Genomic DNA, 18634 nt, shown 5'->3' on the forward strand with positions numbered 1-18634 from the left:
TGTGGTGAGTGGGTGGATGGATGGATGAATGGATGGTGGATGAATGAATGGATGGATGTCTGGATGGATGCATGGATGGGTGGATGGGTGAATGGATGCATGGATGGGTGCTGGGTGGGGGGTGGATGTATGGATGGCGGATAGATGCATGGATGGGTGTATGGGTGGATGGATGTGGATGGATGGATGGCGGATGGATGAATGGATGGATGTATGGATGGATGCATGGGTGCATGGATGCATGGGTGGGTGAATGGGTGAATGGATGCATGGATGGGTGCTGGGTGGGGGGTGGATGTATGGATGGCGGATAGATGCATGGATGGGTGTATGGGTGTATGGATGTGGATGGATGGATGGTGGATGGATGTCTGGATGGATGCATGGATGGGTGTATGGGTGGATGATGATGTGTGTGTGGTGAGTGGGTGGGTGGATGGATGCATGATGGATGGGTGGATATGGTTGGGTGGATGGATGGGTAGATGGTGGATGTCTGGCATTAGATTTTCTTTTGTGAACCTACGTTAATTTTGCTAAGGAATCAATACGAATCATCATAGGTCGAAAAGGGAATACCCCTTTGAGAAAAAGTTAGGAAGAGAATGCAACTGGCTCATCAGTCAGGAGCAGACACCATCTCTGGGAGATGTGCCGAGGGTAGTAATGACATCAACAAATGTGCTTTAGCAACAAAAAAAAAACACTGCGTGAAATTAATTTTCATGAGGACAGAATCAAACAGATTTAAAGATATGGTTGAGAAGAGATATGGAAACCGGCATTCGAGAAGTCACAAAGGATGATGTCAAGCTGATTAAAGGACAGAATCAAACAGATTTAAAGATATGGTTGAGAAGAGATACGGAAACCGGCATTCGAGAAGTCACAAAGGATGATGTCAAGCTGATTAAACTATGTGTCAAACATCCGAGTGACACAGAAAGTAACCTCGAATATAATACTAGTCGCTTCATTGACATTTTGGAACGGAAGGCTTAAAGTTACTTTTCATTGTAAAGTGGATTAAAAACTGCTGGAGTACGCGGTTTTTCAAGCTTTTTTCCCCCTGGAGAGCGCACGTATCTTTTCTGCCTCTGGGTGCCCCTCAAAGAGCTATTACAACGCACCCTCGGAAATACCGTGATTGTGATGCAATTCTCTGGAGGCAAGGAGACGAGGCCTATGATTTATGAGCGTGCCATAGGGCTCCCATTTCAGATTTCTCTTACATTGCTCATAAACACAGATGAAGCTTTGGCGGAGCCTAAAGAGAATCGAGTGTCTGAATATTAAGTACATACTGCTTATTCTTTCACAGTGCAGAACAGTGATGATGCGGAAGTCATGAAACTTAATGAGACTAGAACGCGACTGTTAGGGGACGGAGGGGGTGGTGGTGGGGGGGGGGGGTGGGGGAATGGGGGCCAAGGATTAGGGGCAGGATCATGCATTGCGAGAACGAAAAGGCAAAGCACGCGTTGTCGTGACGTGCGATCAAGGCGCCTGCGATGTTTCAGCCTTTCCAATAGGAATAAACGCATTGCCGTTGTAAATGCGTGCGATGTAACAGAGGGCGAAGTGCTGCCCTTTGCGATGTATTCGCAGCGGGGTTGAAGCCCGCGATGTGTTGGTGCGCGATGTAGGATCATACATCCCTCTGACGCGTTTGAAATGGGTTCACATCAGAGATTGCTCAGGAGATTGAAGGAGATTGGACTCAGATCTCTGCTTTCCAGTGGATGACGAGTTTTTTATCTTCTCTCTCTCAGACTGTCAATCTTGGCCCATATCGTTCGGCGTCTATGGAATTGACCTGGGGAGTGCCGCAGGGCTCTTGTCTGAGCCCCACGTTGTTTAACATTTATGTCGATACCTTGGCCAACCCAGAGTCAGGAAAGCCAGGCTGGGTGGGAAGGCTCTCTCCCACCTGGACCCTCTTTATTGGAATAAGCTCCCCATGCATCTGAGGCAATGCCCCCACCACCTACAATTCAGGAAGCATCTTAAGACTATTCTTTTCTGTTCCTGATCATGTTCTAGGAGATAAGCTTTCCGTTGCCTGTCCAAAGAGCAGAGATGCCCCTTCAGGGGGTCAATTCAGGCGCTATATAAATAAATACATAAATGTGTAAGGGGTGTCACTTCTAAACCCACACAATTAAACATCATGCTGTTGCTGACAAACCATTATCTAATGATTGGGCTGTGAACGGAGCATGTGAGTGTAATCAAATGTGATCTGTAACTCAGTATAAATCCTGGACCTCCATTACATTGCAGAACGATGCTCTTCCTGTTCCTGCACATACAAAGTATGAGAGGAAGGTAAAATTCATAACTCAATACAGAAATATTAGATCTGGGAAAGTGTGCTGCTGCTTGTAGGGATGGGAATGCCCACTGCATGGTAAACAGGCATGTTCACCTGCCTTGACTGCCCGACTGCATTTATCTGGTGTCCCGACTTGATTTTTGGCCCAGATCTCATGCTTCTCGTGCATGTGCACATAGCCCAAACCTGGCCTTGATTGTGATAAGCTCTGGACTTGCTGTGCTAAGTGCAAGGACCCACTAATAGAGCCCTCATTTTAGACATAGGACTACTTTCCCTGTCTATGGGTTTAGCATGTAGAGTGGTGATGGCAGGATTTAATGTTTGAGGATCAGTGGTGTCACAAGACCTTTATTTCTGAGTCACCAGTGTCAGGTTACCTCCACGGGATCCAGTCGTTGCAACAATGGTTCTACCTCCAAATGTCACCAACACCCTGAAAGGTATACACAGGGTGTTCGAGCCATTAGGCGAGGGAGAAAAATAACAAACTAAAACAAGAAACGAGAGAAGGGAAAAGGAAAGGGTCAGCAGGGAAAGGACGCCTGTAACAGAAAACAAGACACGTTTCAAATATAGGCTATATTCCATACAGTTCTACTCTCATAAAGTCTCGCTATGAATACATATACCTGATGATAAGGGAAGCAAAGGCCTTTGATAGTGAACCAATACAGCCACTCCGCCACAGCATTTGAGGATATCCTAAGGAACACATAGACATGAGGTGAATGAAGGACCTCACCCTAACAGGAGCATTCACACCCTACTGGAGATTTGGAACCAACCACACACTACATACCACATGCTGTTCAGAGGACTCAATGTATCAATGAGGGTCCAAGAAAGCTTAAAGTAATGTATATTAGTTCCATACACAGTACGTAGGACACGGCAGTGTGTAGGAGGCATAAACTACAACACTCCGCCCCTCCACTCTTCAGAGTACATATAACCACAACCAAAAGAAAAAAGGCTTTCAACAGAAAAACGTAGTTGCGACCACCACTGAGTTCTGTCACAGTCCAAACATAGGATAACGATAACACAAGTCACGGTAACGCGTAGTTATCCTCACTACAGCGCTCCGCTTCTTAGTTCATTAAGAAATATGCCAGGAAAGTACGGTAATGCGTAGTTAACCTCACTACAGCGCTCCGCTTCTAGTACAATCAGGAATATGCCAGGAATGTACAGTAACACGTGGTTTCGACCGCCACCGTGTTCTGCACACCAGAAACCAAGGAGCCTTCGGAAGGCAATTGTTTGTTCGGACACAAAGGTAAGATCAGGAGATAAGCACACGCACACTGGTTGCCGCGAGGCGCGGCTGAAAGTCTTAGATAAACAATACCTGCTGCAAATGTCAAGCCTTACTGCAATGCGGTGAAGGATGAGTCCACGCGAAGGGCCAGTAGACACAGCGGACCATAGAAGATCCAAGTTCCGCCACTACACCGCTGGGCGGATCTGGAAACCTGGAACTGGCGTGCAGAGCAGCCGCTCTCACGCCGGAGACAAAACAATCCTGAATAACGCGCAACCGGAAGCGCCTCTCTCCCCCAGATGTACTTCCTGTGTGGGGCCGTGAAGGCTCATGGGAAGAGTAGTTCCGTATTGTGGCAGGCGCGATCGTCGGCGGATTCTGACAACCAGAGGGGAGAACAACTGGCCCACATGTGTAAAGTTCTGCTTCTTGGCACTTGTCCTATGATGTAGCGTGTGTGGTACCTACATGGTGCATATGCGTGAGGCTGAGTAAGGTAGGCACCTGGCCTGGGCTTGCAAAAGAAGGAGATGGAGGATGAGGATTGCATTCACAGACAGTGGAAGTGTATTGCTCACATTACAGTAGCTGGTGGGAGAAGACTTAGATGCTGAAGTGAAGGGCGTGGAGACAGGGAACCTTTAGGCATTCTGTGAAGTACTTTGGTTGACAAAGAGCTGCCGCTTAGTCTTCCTGAGCATTTGTATTTCTTGGATAGTAAGGACAAGGGGTGGGACTGCAGTCTCTGTTGTGAAATGTGTGGGGTCTTTAAGTGAGCCCTGGCCCATTGTCATTCCCGAATTTCTGATTCATTTGTACTGATGACAATCATGTGCAGAAATATCACACTTCTTTGTGACTCTGTATGCCAGGAGCAGGAGTTCTGTGTAACTAATTGTTTCCACTCTGTCCCTTCCAAGTAGATTGTCATTATAATCTATGACTGAGAAGATGCAGCATATAGAAGCAGAAGGAATGGAATATATAAGTGATACAGATGCTCCATGAAATGTAAACACTAATAGAGCAAGTGAAATCGCACTTCCAGATTTTTTCAACTGCATCATATACCCTTGATGTTTTAGAGAAATGTTCAGTTGTCACATAGTTTGCAGAATTTTCTCATGGAAGGTAAAGGGCAAAATCCCACAGGTGGGTATTAGGCCTGCTTGGCACACAGTGGAGGTACAGGGAGGTGCTGGACAATATTGTGAGTGTGACCCATCAGGCCAAAGGCGTTTTAGCAAATTAAGGAGGTACACATTTTGCACACTATTTGATAGACATCTACCATCCAAACTCCTGGCTCAATTATGTCTCTCTCTCATGGAGCTGTATGCAATTTGTACCATAGATTTATTTCTCATCACTGCTGGACTTTCCAACTACCAATCTTCACTGCTGCATTGTATGTCTCCTCATGTTTGAAAAATCAAAATCTGTGACTTATTATGGCACTCCTCAGGAAGCATTTTGCCTACTCTGGCACAAACCCTGCCTCTGACATTTCTTGGACGGTAATTAAGGCTGAATGCTGCGTCCAGATATTTGACTTTGCAAAATCAATGAGTGATTTGTTGTCAAGCAGGAATAAAGGTGCTTTTAGTGTCAACAAATGGGAAGCAAAAGTAATTGCAACTCTGTGGTATTCTGCAAGCTGTGCATAGTTTAGATAGGTCTTGTTTGTGTCATAGAAGCAATGGGGTTCAGCTGCATGATTTTATTCTCTTTAACCACCGCAGGGTCTCCCCACCTTCTTAGACTCACCAATGGCTGGGACCGCTGTGCTGGACGTGTGGAGGTGTACTACGCGGGTGCATGGGGAACAGTGTGCGATGACGGATGGGACATGAACGACGCAAACGTGGTGTGCAAGCAGCTACAGTGTGGAAACGCCTCCTCTGCCCTAAGTAATGCTTATTTTGGTCCTGGCAATGGCAGTATTCTCTTGGATGACATGAACTGCAGGGGAAATGAAGCCTACATTTGGGGTTGTCCAAGCAGTGGATGGAACGTTCACAACTGCGTGCATGGCGAGGATGCCGGCGTGATCTGCTCAGGTACGTCTATGTGTGGCCATAAAGTGTGTGCATGTAACCTCACTCAAGCATTTACCTCTCACTGCTATAGAGAGAGACGTGTTTTGGAACTCAAGCGCAGTTGGGCTTTTTTATAAACCACAAAAAATGATTATTGGATAAAATGTAGTACTGGAGTTACTTAAGTCTGAAATCTACAGAACATTGTAGGGTATAGGTTTTAAGGCGTCAATGACTAAGCTTCAGAGTGCTTCTGTGAGTGGCAGTAGACTAAATCGTTGGCCACGTTTCACAGGTTTTCAATATCCAAGTAGAAATGGAGAAATATGGAGGATAGAACGAAAGTCTTTTTTTTTAAATTTATTTATTTATAGGCATTTTTCATAATACACCACAGGACCACCTGGTCAACATATAGGAAGCGGCAACAATAGAGTAATATTCATGTATACAGTCTTACAATAAACTTCCCTTCCCCCCGTGCCCCCCGTTACAAATAGAAGCAATAAAGTTCTCCAGGTTGCTCGAAGAACCCCTTCCCTTCCACTCCCTTCACGCCCCCATGCGCCTCCTCGAATCTGCACCCCCCTCAGTTCGCCCGGCAGTCACACATCCAGTAATGTCCTCCCTCGCTCGCTGACCCGAAAGATAAGATATCAAGGGTCCCCAAATATCCCTCGGCCGGGACTTCATCTGCAATTGTTCTGCGTATGCATGTAAGTATTCCTGCCAAGTGGACATGTCCTGTATCCACCCCTTAAATTTAGGTGCTCTGCCCCTGCTCCATCTGCACGCCACCTGTTGTCTGGCTAGGAGTATACCCATAATCAGGAACTTGCGATGCAGTGTTTGTATGTCAGCAACCAGGCCCAGTAGGGCTGTGGCGGGGTGTAGTGTTATAGGGGTCCCCAGCATGTCAGCGAGTCCCAAGAAAACCTCCCTCCAGTATTCTGCAACTTGGGGGCAGTTCCATGCTAGATGTATGAAATCAGTTGAGCTCTGACCGCACCTAGAGCACCTATCGTCGTCTCAAAAATGGAGCCTATATAGTTGCGCTGGCGTGTGGTACATTCTGTGCAAAAATTTAAAATGTAGTAGTCGCAGCCTACCACTATCCGACACCATTTCAGTCTGCAGGCAGGCAAGCTCCCACTGTTCATCTGTGAGTGGGTCATCTAGGTCTTTATCCAATTCTTACCTGGCCCTCACTGGTGAGCTCGGAGGGGTGGTGCGTACTCGCGCATACAGCATGGAAGTGACATGCGCAGGGGCATCCGTCTGGAGCAGCAGGTGGAAGGATATAAAGGTTACCGGCTCCCTCGGGAAATCCGGAGTCTTGGCCCGTACGCTCTGCCTAAGCCTAGTGTAAAGGAAGAGGTCCATAAAGGAGTACGGGGTTTCCCCAAAGAACTGGTCCTTGGTCCGAAATTCCCCCTCAAGATATAGGTCGCCCCAAGTCTCATAGTGTAGTTCAGTTAATAAGTTTTGGCAGATCTTCTCAGTCGTGACAGGCAGCAAGGGAATGCTGCCTAGTGGTATTCTGGGGGAATAGAGCTGGGGCACTCCCTCGGCTCGCGCCAGCCAATGCCACGCTTTGACGGTGCAGTCTACAGTGGATGGGTCCCTATCTCTCTCCTTATAGGGCGCAAACACGTAGCCCGTTGGAGGGACCGGAGCCATGTGTCCATCCTCCACCGCAAGGTGGGGCATGTATGGGGGGGGTGGAACCAGTACACTGCGAATTGTGCCTGCGCACTATGATAGTATTGTTCGAAGTCAGGCACATCGAAACCCCCGTAACAATACGGCAGAGTAAGGGTGTCTAGCTTCAGTCGTGCTTGCTTACCTCCCCATATTAATCGGATCAACTGTGTTCGTAGAGTTTTGAAGAAATGAGCACCCGGGTGATAGGGAATATTGATGAATAAGTATAAAAATGTGGGTACTAGAACCATTTTTATTAGCATACCCTCCCAGCCATCGAAAGGGGAAGCTTTAGCCAGCTCGTGATGTTATCTGTCACTTTAGTCATGGCACGTCCGTAGTTCGTTCTCAGCAAGGCCTCTTTATCCCTGGTAATGTAAATACTTAAGTATTTAAAGTCACCTTCTTCCCACGTTAATGGGTAGTTCAGAGGGTGCGGGAGCGTGTGGTCAGTAAGGGGGAAAACTGCAGACTTGCCCCAATTTATTTGTACCTCGGCTATTGCACCAAACCTAGTGATCTCCCTCAAGACCGGGTTTAGATTATCCTGAGGTTTGTGAATGTATAAAGTAATGTCATCGGCGTATAGAGACACCAACACTTGCCTGGAGGGGTATATAAGGCCTCTATGGTTGTGGTGCTGCTGCAACTTAGCTGCCAGGGGCCCAACTGCTATGGCGAATAGGACGGGGGCCAGGGGGCATCCCTGCCTCGTCTCTGGTGACAGGGAAGGCTTCCGAGCGTGACCCATTGAGAAGAACCCTGGCACACGGTGCAGTGTAGAGCAGTTTGATCCAGCATAGGAACGGTTCCGGCATCCCCATGTACGCTAGCGTCCCCATCACATAGTCCCACTCTACCGAATCAAACGCTTTGGTGGCGTCTAGAAAGACAGCCACCGCAGAGCAGCTCGGGTCTATGTCCTGGAGAACTGCCAGGAGGGTCCGTAGATTATGGGCAGTGGCCTGATTTGGCACGAACCCTGCCTGATCTGGTAGCACTAACCATTCTAGGAGGAGGTTCAATCTAGTTGCTAGTACTTTCGCCAACATTTTTGTATCGCTGTTGAGAAGGGACAGGGGTCGGTATGAGTCACATTGGTCAGATGATTTGCCGGGTTTGAGCAAAAACAAGATCTGGGCTTCTCTCAATCAATCAATCAATCAAGCATTTATAAAGCGCGCAACATACCCGTAAGGGTTCCAAGGCGCTGGAGGAGGGGGGGCTGCAGCTAGTGGTCGAAGAGCCAGGTCTTGAGTAGTCTCCTGAAGGTCTGAGGGTCTTCCGTCTGCCGAAGGTGGAGAGGGAGGGAGTTCCATGTCTTGGCGGAACGGTAGGAGAAGGACCTGCCTCCGGAGGTGGTCCTGTGGATGCGTGGGATGGCGGCCAGGGAGAGGTCGGCGGAGCGGAGTCTCCTGTTGGGTGCGTAGAATGACAGTCGGTTGTTGAGGTATGCCGGGCCGGTGTTGTGAAGGGCCTTGTGTGTGTGGGTGAGGAGCTTGAAGGTGATTCTTTTGTCGATGGGGAGCCAGTGTAGGTTTCTCAGGTGGGGGGTGATGTGGTCTCGGCGGGGGTGTCGAGGATTAGGCGTGCAGAAGCGTTCTGGATTCTTTGGAGTCTACTGAGGAGTTTGGCAGGGGCTCCGGCGTAGAGTGCGTTGCCGTAGTCGAGCCTGCTGCTGATGAGGCCATGTGTGGCGGTCTTTCGTGTAGACGTTGAAGGGCGTCGGGCTGAGGGATGATCCTTGTGGGACACCGTAGATCGTCTTAGTGACTCTGGAGCGGAACGGGGGGATGCGCACTCTTTGGGTTCTGTCAGAGAGGAAGGAGGTGATCCAGTCCAGGGCCTTGTCGCGGATCCCTGCATCGAAGAGGTGTATGCGCAGTGTGTGATGGCAGATGGTGTCGAAGACCGCGGAGAGGTCGAGGAGGATGAGGGCCGCCGTCTCCCCGTTGTCGAGCAGGAGTCTAATGTCATCAGTGGCGGCGATGAGGGCGGTCTCAGTGCTGTGGTTCTTGTGGAAGCCTGACTCATGGTATCAGGGAGAGTACCCTCCTTCAGTGCTTCATAAAATACTGCTTTGAGAATGGGCGCTAAGATGGAAATGTATGTCTTATAAAAGTCTATAGGGATTCCATCAGAACCCGGGGCTTTCCCCGACTTCATGCCCATTATAGCTTCAGTGATCTCATCGACTTCAAGTTCGTGAGCCAAGAATGTACGTTGCACGTCTCCCAGCCATGCTAGGGCGACGTCCTCGAAATAGTCCCTAAGGTCCAGCGTGTGGTGTCTCTGAGACGTATATAGCCTTTGATAATACTCCGTAAGGATAGACATTTGGTCCGGAAGGTTCCTACATGTGATCCCCTGTGCGTTTCGCAGCTCGGTGACATAGTTTCTAAATCTAGGGGGTCTAATTGCTCCCGAAAGTGACTTCCCGGGTCTATCTCCCTCCCCATTTACTCGGGCCGTACAGTGTTTCCCCCGGAATTTACATTCCCGTTCGGCATCCTCCTTATACTCCGACAGTTTCTCCCACAGACTAGCTTTTGAGGTGCCTGACCCGTCCCCGCCTGCTATCTCCCGCTCCAACCCCTTCAGGTCTTTCTCAAATGTGTTCAGAGTCCGTCTGAGGTCCTTCCATATACCCCCTCCTTTGGAGATGCACCACCCACGCACGGTCACCTTGAATGCCTCCCACACTGTTGTCAGACTGGCTACAGAGCCTCTATTCCTGGGAAATAATTCCTTTATCTCCTGCTCTATTTCTGCTTTAAAGACTGTGTCCTGCAGGTGCAGGGGGTTGAGCCTCCAGTTAACGTAGGGGGTCAATTCCACCGGGGGCTTCACTGTGACCATCACTGGGGAGTGATCGGAGAATGTTTTAGCTAGGTGGGTCGCCTTATCTACCCAGTGTGCCATGCCTTTGGAGACAAGCAAATAATCCAATCTGGCCCAGGAGTTGTGTATAGTGGAATGGTGAATCCCTTCCTGCACTGCTGGGTGCAGATAGCGCCATGTATCTAACAAATTATCTGTGGCTACGATGTCTTGCAACGTGCGTTGAGATGTGGTGTAGTGCGCAGCAGTGACAATTGACCGATCCATGCTAGGGTTCACTACAGTGTTAAAATATCCCCCCCAGAACACATACCCAGGCCCAAGCGTGTGTAATTTGCCTCGTAGTGTGAGTAGAGAATGAGCATCGTTTACATTAGGCCCGTAGTAGTTCGCGAAGACCACATCGTGTGAGTTGAGCCTGCCCCACAGCAAACAGTACCTCCCCTCGGGGTCTGTCTCCACCCCACCCTCCACAAACCTAACCCCTTGTTTAATGAGTATGGCCACTCCCCTAGAGTAATTGGAGTAGGATGTAACGCATCTATGTGATGCCCAGCGTGATGCAAACCGGGTTGTGCTCCCTTGCGCAAGATGAGTCTCCTGTAAGAGGGTGATGTGGACTTGATGGCTGTCTAAATAGCCTAACACCTGCCTACGTTTCCTGGGATCATTCAGTCCTTGCACAGTCCAGCAGACGTGTAGAGATGTAATATCATTGTGGTCGTCAGTCATGACTATCGTACTGTGCATTCTGCATCTTATCTTTGGCACACTCACCTCTACGACTCTCGCCATTCACTCTCATCTCATTCCTTCCCCTTCCCGTCCCACCCTCCAGCACTCACACCGGCTACCCCAACTTGCCAGGAAGAAACATCCCCCCCCCATAAAACCTCCCCAAACTGGAGCCAATGTGCTCCTAACGATCGAACCATGACAAAATGAAACAGGGGAATGCCCTCAATTGGGGGCCACTAGGTGCTCCCGCCAGTCCCACTCAACTTCTCTATCGCACCCATCTGCAACCTCCTGGGCCACAGGGGTCGGTCTGACGGGATGGAGGTGAGTGTCCAGGCGGCCTATTATGCCACCATGTCAATTGCTGAAATTTATACATCACCAAACTGCAGAGCATCCAATAAAGGCCCAATGTCAGCGCCGCCGAGTGCCCAGTCCTATGCAGGACGTAGCCGTCAGCCAGGCTCCGAAAGCGGTGATTGGGATCGCGAACGCCGTCGCGCAGCCTTCTCCCTGGAAGATGATCGCCTGTCACGCTTGAGGTAGTCCTCCGCCTGTTGTGGTGTGTTAAAGATGTGCGGCGCCCCCCGATGATGGATCCGTAGTCTTGCGCGGTACAGCATAGTGTACTTGTTGCCCTGGGTTTGCAGCTTCTTTTTTACCGCTATGAATTTGCGGCGGGCGTCGTGCACTTGCTGAGTGAAGTCGGGGTAAAAGGATAGGGTTGTGTTTTCATACCGCACCTCTCCTTTCTCACGCGCCAGTCGTAGCACAGTGTCTCTGTCTCTGTAGTTTAAGAACCGCATTATCACCGGGCGCGGGGGGGCTCCTGGAGGGGGACGCTTCGCCAAAGATCTATGAGCCCTTTTGATGACCATATGGGCAGAGAATGAGTCTTTCCCGAACCCATTCGGCCAGTAGTCGTTCCATAAAGTCTTCGAACCTCCCCGTGTTGGTTGTCTCAGCTAGGCCTAGCATGCGTACATTGTTTCTTCTGGAGCTTGTTTCCATCTCCTCGTTCTTGTCCGCAATGACCTTTAGAAGTTTGTCCATTTGCAGCATGTGTTGCTTGCTCGTACCCGCTCCATCCTCCAACCCCGACACCCGATGTTCCGCCTCTCTTCATGGTTGTCCAACTTCGCCATGACGCTGTCCAGCCTGGTGCTCATGGAGTCGATGTTTGCGTTGGTGGAGGTGAGGCTCTGCTGCATCCCCACCAGTAGGGCTTTCCAATCCTCCCCTCTGGTCTCCGGAGGGTCCTCAGCGCCATGACCCTTAGAAGCGGAGCTGGGTGTTTTGCGGGTATCGAATGGGAGCTTCGACTGCCTGGGTTCTGTCTTCCCCATGGTGATCTGGTGCTTCCAGCCGGGTGTCGGCTGGTGTCAGGGCGGCCACAGTGGTGTGTACCAGAGGGGTCCTCGCTGGCCTCTTTCACTTCCGTGGCTCCAGCAGCGTCACAGTATTCCCCCCCAGCAGAGCAGGGGATGTTCAGGGCTGCCCCACCAACAGCAAAGAGAAGAGCCCGTCTCAGGAGTCCGCTGCGGGCAAATCTCGCATCAGGGCCTCAGGGGTCTTGCAGTCCGCAGTATAGCGCACTCCCACTCGTCAGTGCATGCAGCCAGAACGTCAACAAAATGGCGGCAAAGGGCCCGATACTCCCCGGGGGGGTGACCTTTTGCAATCCTTAAGCCTCGTGGTGGACGACAGGGGAACGGGGCCACCGGCAGCAGGTTGGTGCGCCCAGTAGTCTAGCCCCAATGGCGATATTATAGCTGCCCCACTGCTGCAGCCAAGCCAGTGCACGCCCGCCCTAGCACCAGTATGCAGGCGGCCAGTTCGATTTAAAATGACGGTACCATCTACAGGTTCCGCTTCTCCCCCATGTGGGGCAGCCCCATTGCCGTTCCCGCACAGCCGCAGCCAGTCTCCAGGCCTCACCTCTGTGTTGGGGCTCCTCTTTATCAACAGCCGCCGCCCCCCTTGCAGCACCCTCAGTCTGGTCTCAGAGGGCTATTCCGCCCCTTCGCCTCCTCTCACCTCCGAGGAGAAACTCTCGTGGGGTGGCTGGGATATGCAGCTGTCAGTCCGGTGCCCCTCTCAGTGTGTCCTTTCAGTGGGGGAGGCGTCCCCTGGGGTGCTCCGGTCATCGACGAGCCCCCGCACCTTAATACCGGCTGCATCACGCCAGGGCCCATGCAGCCTCGGCCTCCCGCAGATGTCGTGACCCGGGCTGCTCTCCAGAGCATACAGGTCGCACCCCACCGCTGCGTCCCACAGCGCGTAGCGACCTTATTTCTCGGAGTTCCGGCCCAAAGTTCGGTCAGCGGCACAACCGGACCATCCGATCCCGAATGGTGACATTGGCGGAGCAATATGAGGTGGCAGGATGGGGATTATGAGCAGGAATCCGCCCGGCTCGGCAGGAGCTTTACGCCAGTGCGACCATTGCTGTCCGGCCCCACCTAGCGCCCCACGATAGAACGAAAGTCTACTAAAGGACGCAGAAGTGCCCTTCCAATTACTTATCTGTGAACTGCTAAGTAATCTCACCTCACCCTATGCATATCTTGATGATTTCAGCAGACCCACAAGGCATTAGTAGTTCTTGATGACTCAGCGTTGTTGGAAGAACGAGTTGTTTTAAGTTAGTGTGACTGACTGACTGACTAACGATATTTATAAAGCGCACTACTGCCGAGGCGTCGTGGCATTGGGGTAGAAATGAGCTGAGAGATAACACTCGTACATTAGAGTTGGCAGAAGAGCCATGTTTAAATTTCTTTCCTGAATGCCAATCTATTAGGTAATCTTCTCCGATGCACTGGTAGAGTGTTCCAGAGTTTGGATGCTAAAAAGGAAAACCGCTTTCCTCCGCGGCGTACTCTTTTTATCTTCGGAATTTGTACAAGGCCAAGGGTAGATGACCTTAAAGTCCGTGGGAGAAAGTAACGTGAGAACAAAGCTTGCACATCCTCGGCCCCATCTCCAAACAAAGCTTTGTGCACCAGGCAGAGTGATTTAAATTTAATACGTCGTTGTACCGAAAGCCAGTGAAGATTCTTCATCGCTTTCGATGTCGGCTGATGTTTCGGTAACCAAAGCAGAACTCTGGCTGCCGCATTTTGAATAGACTGAAGTTTATCCAGTTGAGCAGTACCCATTCCCAAATACAGGGCATTACAATAGTCGATTCTAAATAAAATGGTGGCTACTACCACCATTTTCCTCAGAGAGAAGGGAATGTAAGGGAGAATCTTTCTCAAGCCCTTTAGCATAAAGAAGCATGCAGACGAGACCTGATCAGCCGCGGTCGGTAATGGGTGTACCTGCAGGGCGGTGACATGGGGAGGGGGAGGGGCAGGGTTGGGTTAGTAATCTATGGATTACGGAGCTTTACAGGTAAGTAAACATATAAATAAATAAAACGAATTTCATTGCGCGCACTACATCGCATTAAGAAATGCAGTGCACGCTACGAAATTAGTTTTATTTATTTATATGTTCACTTATCTTTAAAGCTCCCTAATCCATAGATCACTACACCCCACCCTGCCCCTCCCCCACCCCGCGTCACCGCCCTGCAGGTAGACCCATTACCAACCGCGGCTGGACCTGGTTAATATGCGACACCCAGGTGAACTGTCTATGATGAATTTTACGACCATTGCATGGGATACCTTACAATGGGGTGATATCTGGCCATTAAGCACTATGAGAATTTGGAATACAAATGTTGGTTCTGCATAGAAATGGTGCCTAAGTACTCAACATTGTTGGAGCTATAACATGTTTTCCAAATGTTTGAGCGGTGTTAATTGGCCATTATCTGGTACCTTCTGCATTGCAACATATTGTTGTAATGGCTCTGTTTGTAATTCACAGATTTCCTTGTGTGTTTAACATTGTCCCCATTCCATATTGAAGTGGGAATAATGTGATACCTCCCTCAGTAAGGGCAGTTGGTACATGACCATAGCTACCTTTTTCTCCTTTACCTCACACCCTGTCTTGCACATTGCCGAAAGGATATCCGGCAAATGCCCTTGAACATACAACAGCGACGTAACGCAAAATGATGGGGCACCCCTGAAGAATGTGAAGAGGGTCCCCTAAGTCTCCCACATCTCACAGGAAATTATTGACCTTGTCCTGATTCAGGGCCCCCTGAAGGGTTGGAAGTCCCTAAAGAGGTCAGGCCACCCACACCACAGGAGGTGCTTCGGCTTGTTTTACACCCCTGTTACACAATACACACTATAGATGTTTAGACTATGCTGTTGTTGTGTTATCTACTGTGGGCTTAGGGTCACTCAATTTTTTGGGGAATTGTGAATTGAAATAAATGTGTAGAATGTTTTACTACCTGAATAATTTTAATCAATCAATCAATCAATCAATCAGAACATTTGTAAAGCCCACTACTTACCCGTGAGGGTCTCAAGGTGCTGGGGGGTGGGGGGAGGGAGGAATGCTCCTACTGCTCGAATAGCCAGGTCATGAGTAATCTCCTGAAAGGTGTTCCAAGTCTTGGCGGCGAGGTGGGAGAACGATCTGCCGCCGGAGGTCGCTCTTCGGATACGGGGGACGGTAGCGAGCGCGAGGTCGGCGGAGCAGAGCTGGCGGTTGGGGTGTAGAAGGTGAGTCGTCTGTTGAATTATGCCGGTCCGGTGTTGTGGAGTGCCTTGTGTGCGTGGGTGAGGAGCTTGAAGGTGATCCTCTTGTTGACGGGAAGCCAGTGCAGGTCTCTCAGGTGGGGTGTGATGTGGCTACGGCAAGGGATGTTGAGGATCAAGCATGCAGAGGCTTTCTGTATGCGTTGTAGTCGTTTCAGGAGTTTGGCCGAGGCTCCGGCGTAGAGGGCGTTTCCGTAGTCCAACCTGCTACTGACGAGGGCCTGGGCCAATGACAATGATGTAATAGAACATGAGATATTTGGGCTAATAAACATGCTGTTGTGACACAACAGATAAATTGTGAAATGCACATTTGGCTGATGCTTTCTTTGTGGGCCACAGTGCACATTCTTCAGGTTTCTGCTTCCTTAGGGCTGATGGTTGCATACAAGGGGAGATGCTCCCTATCAGCACAGACTGTTATTTGAACATGTACTCAATCAATCTGCTATATGATCATTTAACTCTCACAAGCCAGCTTTGCTGCTCTACTCTGATGAGATTAAACAGCATCAGATACAATATACCGTAGACTCTAAATAACTAAAATGGTCATAATTAGGGCTCCCAGTTGTACGTTTCTACTGATTTTAACTGATAACTACAGAGAGGAAAACATATATATCTCTGTCTATTTTTATTTTTAAATATGGGTACAAATAGAAAAAAGATTCTGATTATTTTTTAGTACTGCTAGCTAAGACTGCAAAGCTAATAGCTCAGGTCATTAAAAAAATATGGAATGTATTCTAATTAACATTAACATTAAAAAGCTGCAGATGTGAATGTGTGTGAGCTTCAATACTCTTGTTTTTATCTGAGTGCATTTATATCGTAAATGGATACATGTAGCATCAAAATGCATTAGCATTTAAATATGAGCATACATGTACTATTCATTATATACTGGAATATACCAGTTGGGGTTACATTTTTTCACAAAGTCCAAAATAAATATGGATACATAGAGATAAAATAAGCAAAAGTAAATATTGATCTATGCTAACAAATGTCAGATTAAAATGGGAGCCCTAGACATAAGGTATTCATATTTAAACTATTGAAACCTAGTCTATTATCATTGAAACATGAAACTGATCTTGCCCTTGAATGGAGAAAACTATTTTGTCCAAGTTTTAATGAAAGACCAGATGAAGATCTAAAGACTGGCATGCATGAATGCAATTTGTGGTCCCCTAATGAGAGGAAAGCCGAACTGCCAGGACCCTGAAACGCTGTTTTAGTTGAAGAGTTGCTGATTTTTCCACAACCTTCAACTGAAAGGGGACATTAGATACGAACTAGTACTTTTTATAGTCTGACTTGACGGGTGAAGTGAGATGGGCCACAACACATTCCATAGTAACTCGGAGTGTTACTGGGTTCAGATGTTTATAATATATTTCTTTCACTGTTTGTCCCGAAGGCAAACCTGTTCTGCCCATCTGTGCCATTGAAGTATGCCTGCATTTTCTCCCTCGGTTTGCCCGAATGATCACACCCTGAGGGTTGATGGTTCGTTTGAATTGAAAACTCTTCTTAAATGTTCTTGTAGAGTTTGTAAGCAGGCCTCAGAGTCCTTCTTGAGGACTAGTAATAAGTAACGAGTAATATAATTCTTGGACTAGATTCTTGAAACAGGACAACCACTGTAAATCTGCAGGCTGTTACACACTTAAATGTACTTCCTGATGACATCCTCTCTAACATGGTGTTCAATTTCTGTCTTCACAGCTGCTCAAATTTCGACCCTCAGCCCCTCAGGTATGTTTCTCAGCTGGTTCTCATTGTGAAATAAAATATCAGTTTTTAGTGACATGCTTGCTTCAACCATCCACTTTCTGTGGATTAAGTACCCCTGGGCAGGGGCGTAGCTTCAAGGCAGGAGTGTGTTTTGGGGGGGTGCTCCACCCAATAATAAATGTATTTTGTGGTCAATAGTTGTGAACACCTGCTTTCCGTCGAGTATGGTGAGGTGTCTGTCGCAATTGATCAGACATTTTTACATACACACGAACAAAAACGCACACGTTCTCTCCCTCTTCAAATATGTTGGTTATTTTACAATTTTTTTTTTCTCTCACTTAGTATCCCTACCAAATCGTGTTCCTCTGCCTTTCCACTGTCCCTTATTTACCCCTCATGCGCCCTGCTTGGCGGGTAATGTATTATAAAATGATATGCCAATGTGATCGTTGGAAAATCTGATTGCTACTGCTTCTCATAAATTGCCTATGTAGCCTGAGATAATTTGTTTTGTAAACGAACTTTATTAGCATTCAAGACAGTGGCAGAGGACAACCTGTAATGTATACACATACAATCCAAATAACAGAAACATCTATGTATATACCAACCCCTGGTGATTAATAACAAGCAGGAGACACCTCGAAGATCCGAATCAGTGTACACAATATTATGAAAAGTCAATCTCTCCAGGGACGCTGGAGGGGTGCCCAGGGGCCGCCACAATAGAAAAGGGGTTGGGGTCGGTGTCCTGTTATCGTTCGGGTGTGTCTTCAACCACTTCCTATCCCTTCCCTCAACTCCCATGGTGTCTGCTGTCTCCCCTCACAAAGTCGGATGAAGGAACCAAGTGTATGTAGGAAAGCACCTAAGTCCACCAGGCACAACTGGATCCCGCCAGCGCTTAGGTGCCTCAGCAGGTCTGTGGGGGGGGGGGTAGGCTTGTTCTACAGTGCAACGTTGGCCCAATGGTCAGAGGAAGTTTAGTCTTGGGTTATTCAGTGTTCACCTCTCACCACCCTTACTGCAAAGAGAGAGCCATAGCTATTGGCTGTGTTACCCTGTAAGTCAAGTCAGCCGTGTCTCCCAAGCTCATGAGGATCCCTACTGCATCAAGGCACCTTCCTCCCAGTCCACCCACTGCAGGAGGTTTGCCCTCCAGCGCTCACTGTAAGAACCTATCAGCTGTTTCCACTGCATTGTGATCATGAACTTAACCAACCCAAGGTCCAAGTCTATGAACCGTGCTGTGATTTTGTTTTTAACTGATTGGGGGTAAAGGCATAGTAAG

The 18634-nt window shown here is 48.7% G+C and overlaps 1 protein-coding gene across 1 annotated transcript in view; it reads left to right on the forward strand.

The window, feature by feature from the left end:
* Positions 1 to 771: 771 nt before the first annotated feature.
* Positions 772 to 18634, forward strand: part of LOC144752607 (scavenger receptor cysteine-rich domain-containing protein DMBT1-like) — a 1088995-nt gene continuing 1071132 nt past the window's right edge. The window contains exons 1-3 of the mRNA XM_078640489.1: positions 772 to 946; positions 5345 to 5662; positions 17332 to 17361. Of these exons, the coding sequence (XP_078496615.1) occupies positions 772 to 946; positions 5345 to 5662; positions 17332 to 17361 (523 nt within the window). The remainder of the gene's footprint in view (positions 947 to 5344; positions 5663 to 17331; positions 17362 to 18634) is intronic.

The sequence above is a fragment of the Lissotriton helveticus genome, chromosome 5_1 (genome assembly GCF_964261635.1).
Source record: "Lissotriton helveticus chromosome 5_1, aLisHel1.1, whole genome shotgun sequence".
Lineage (NCBI taxonomy): Eukaryota > Metazoa > Chordata > Amphibia > Caudata > Salamandridae > Lissotriton > Lissotriton helveticus.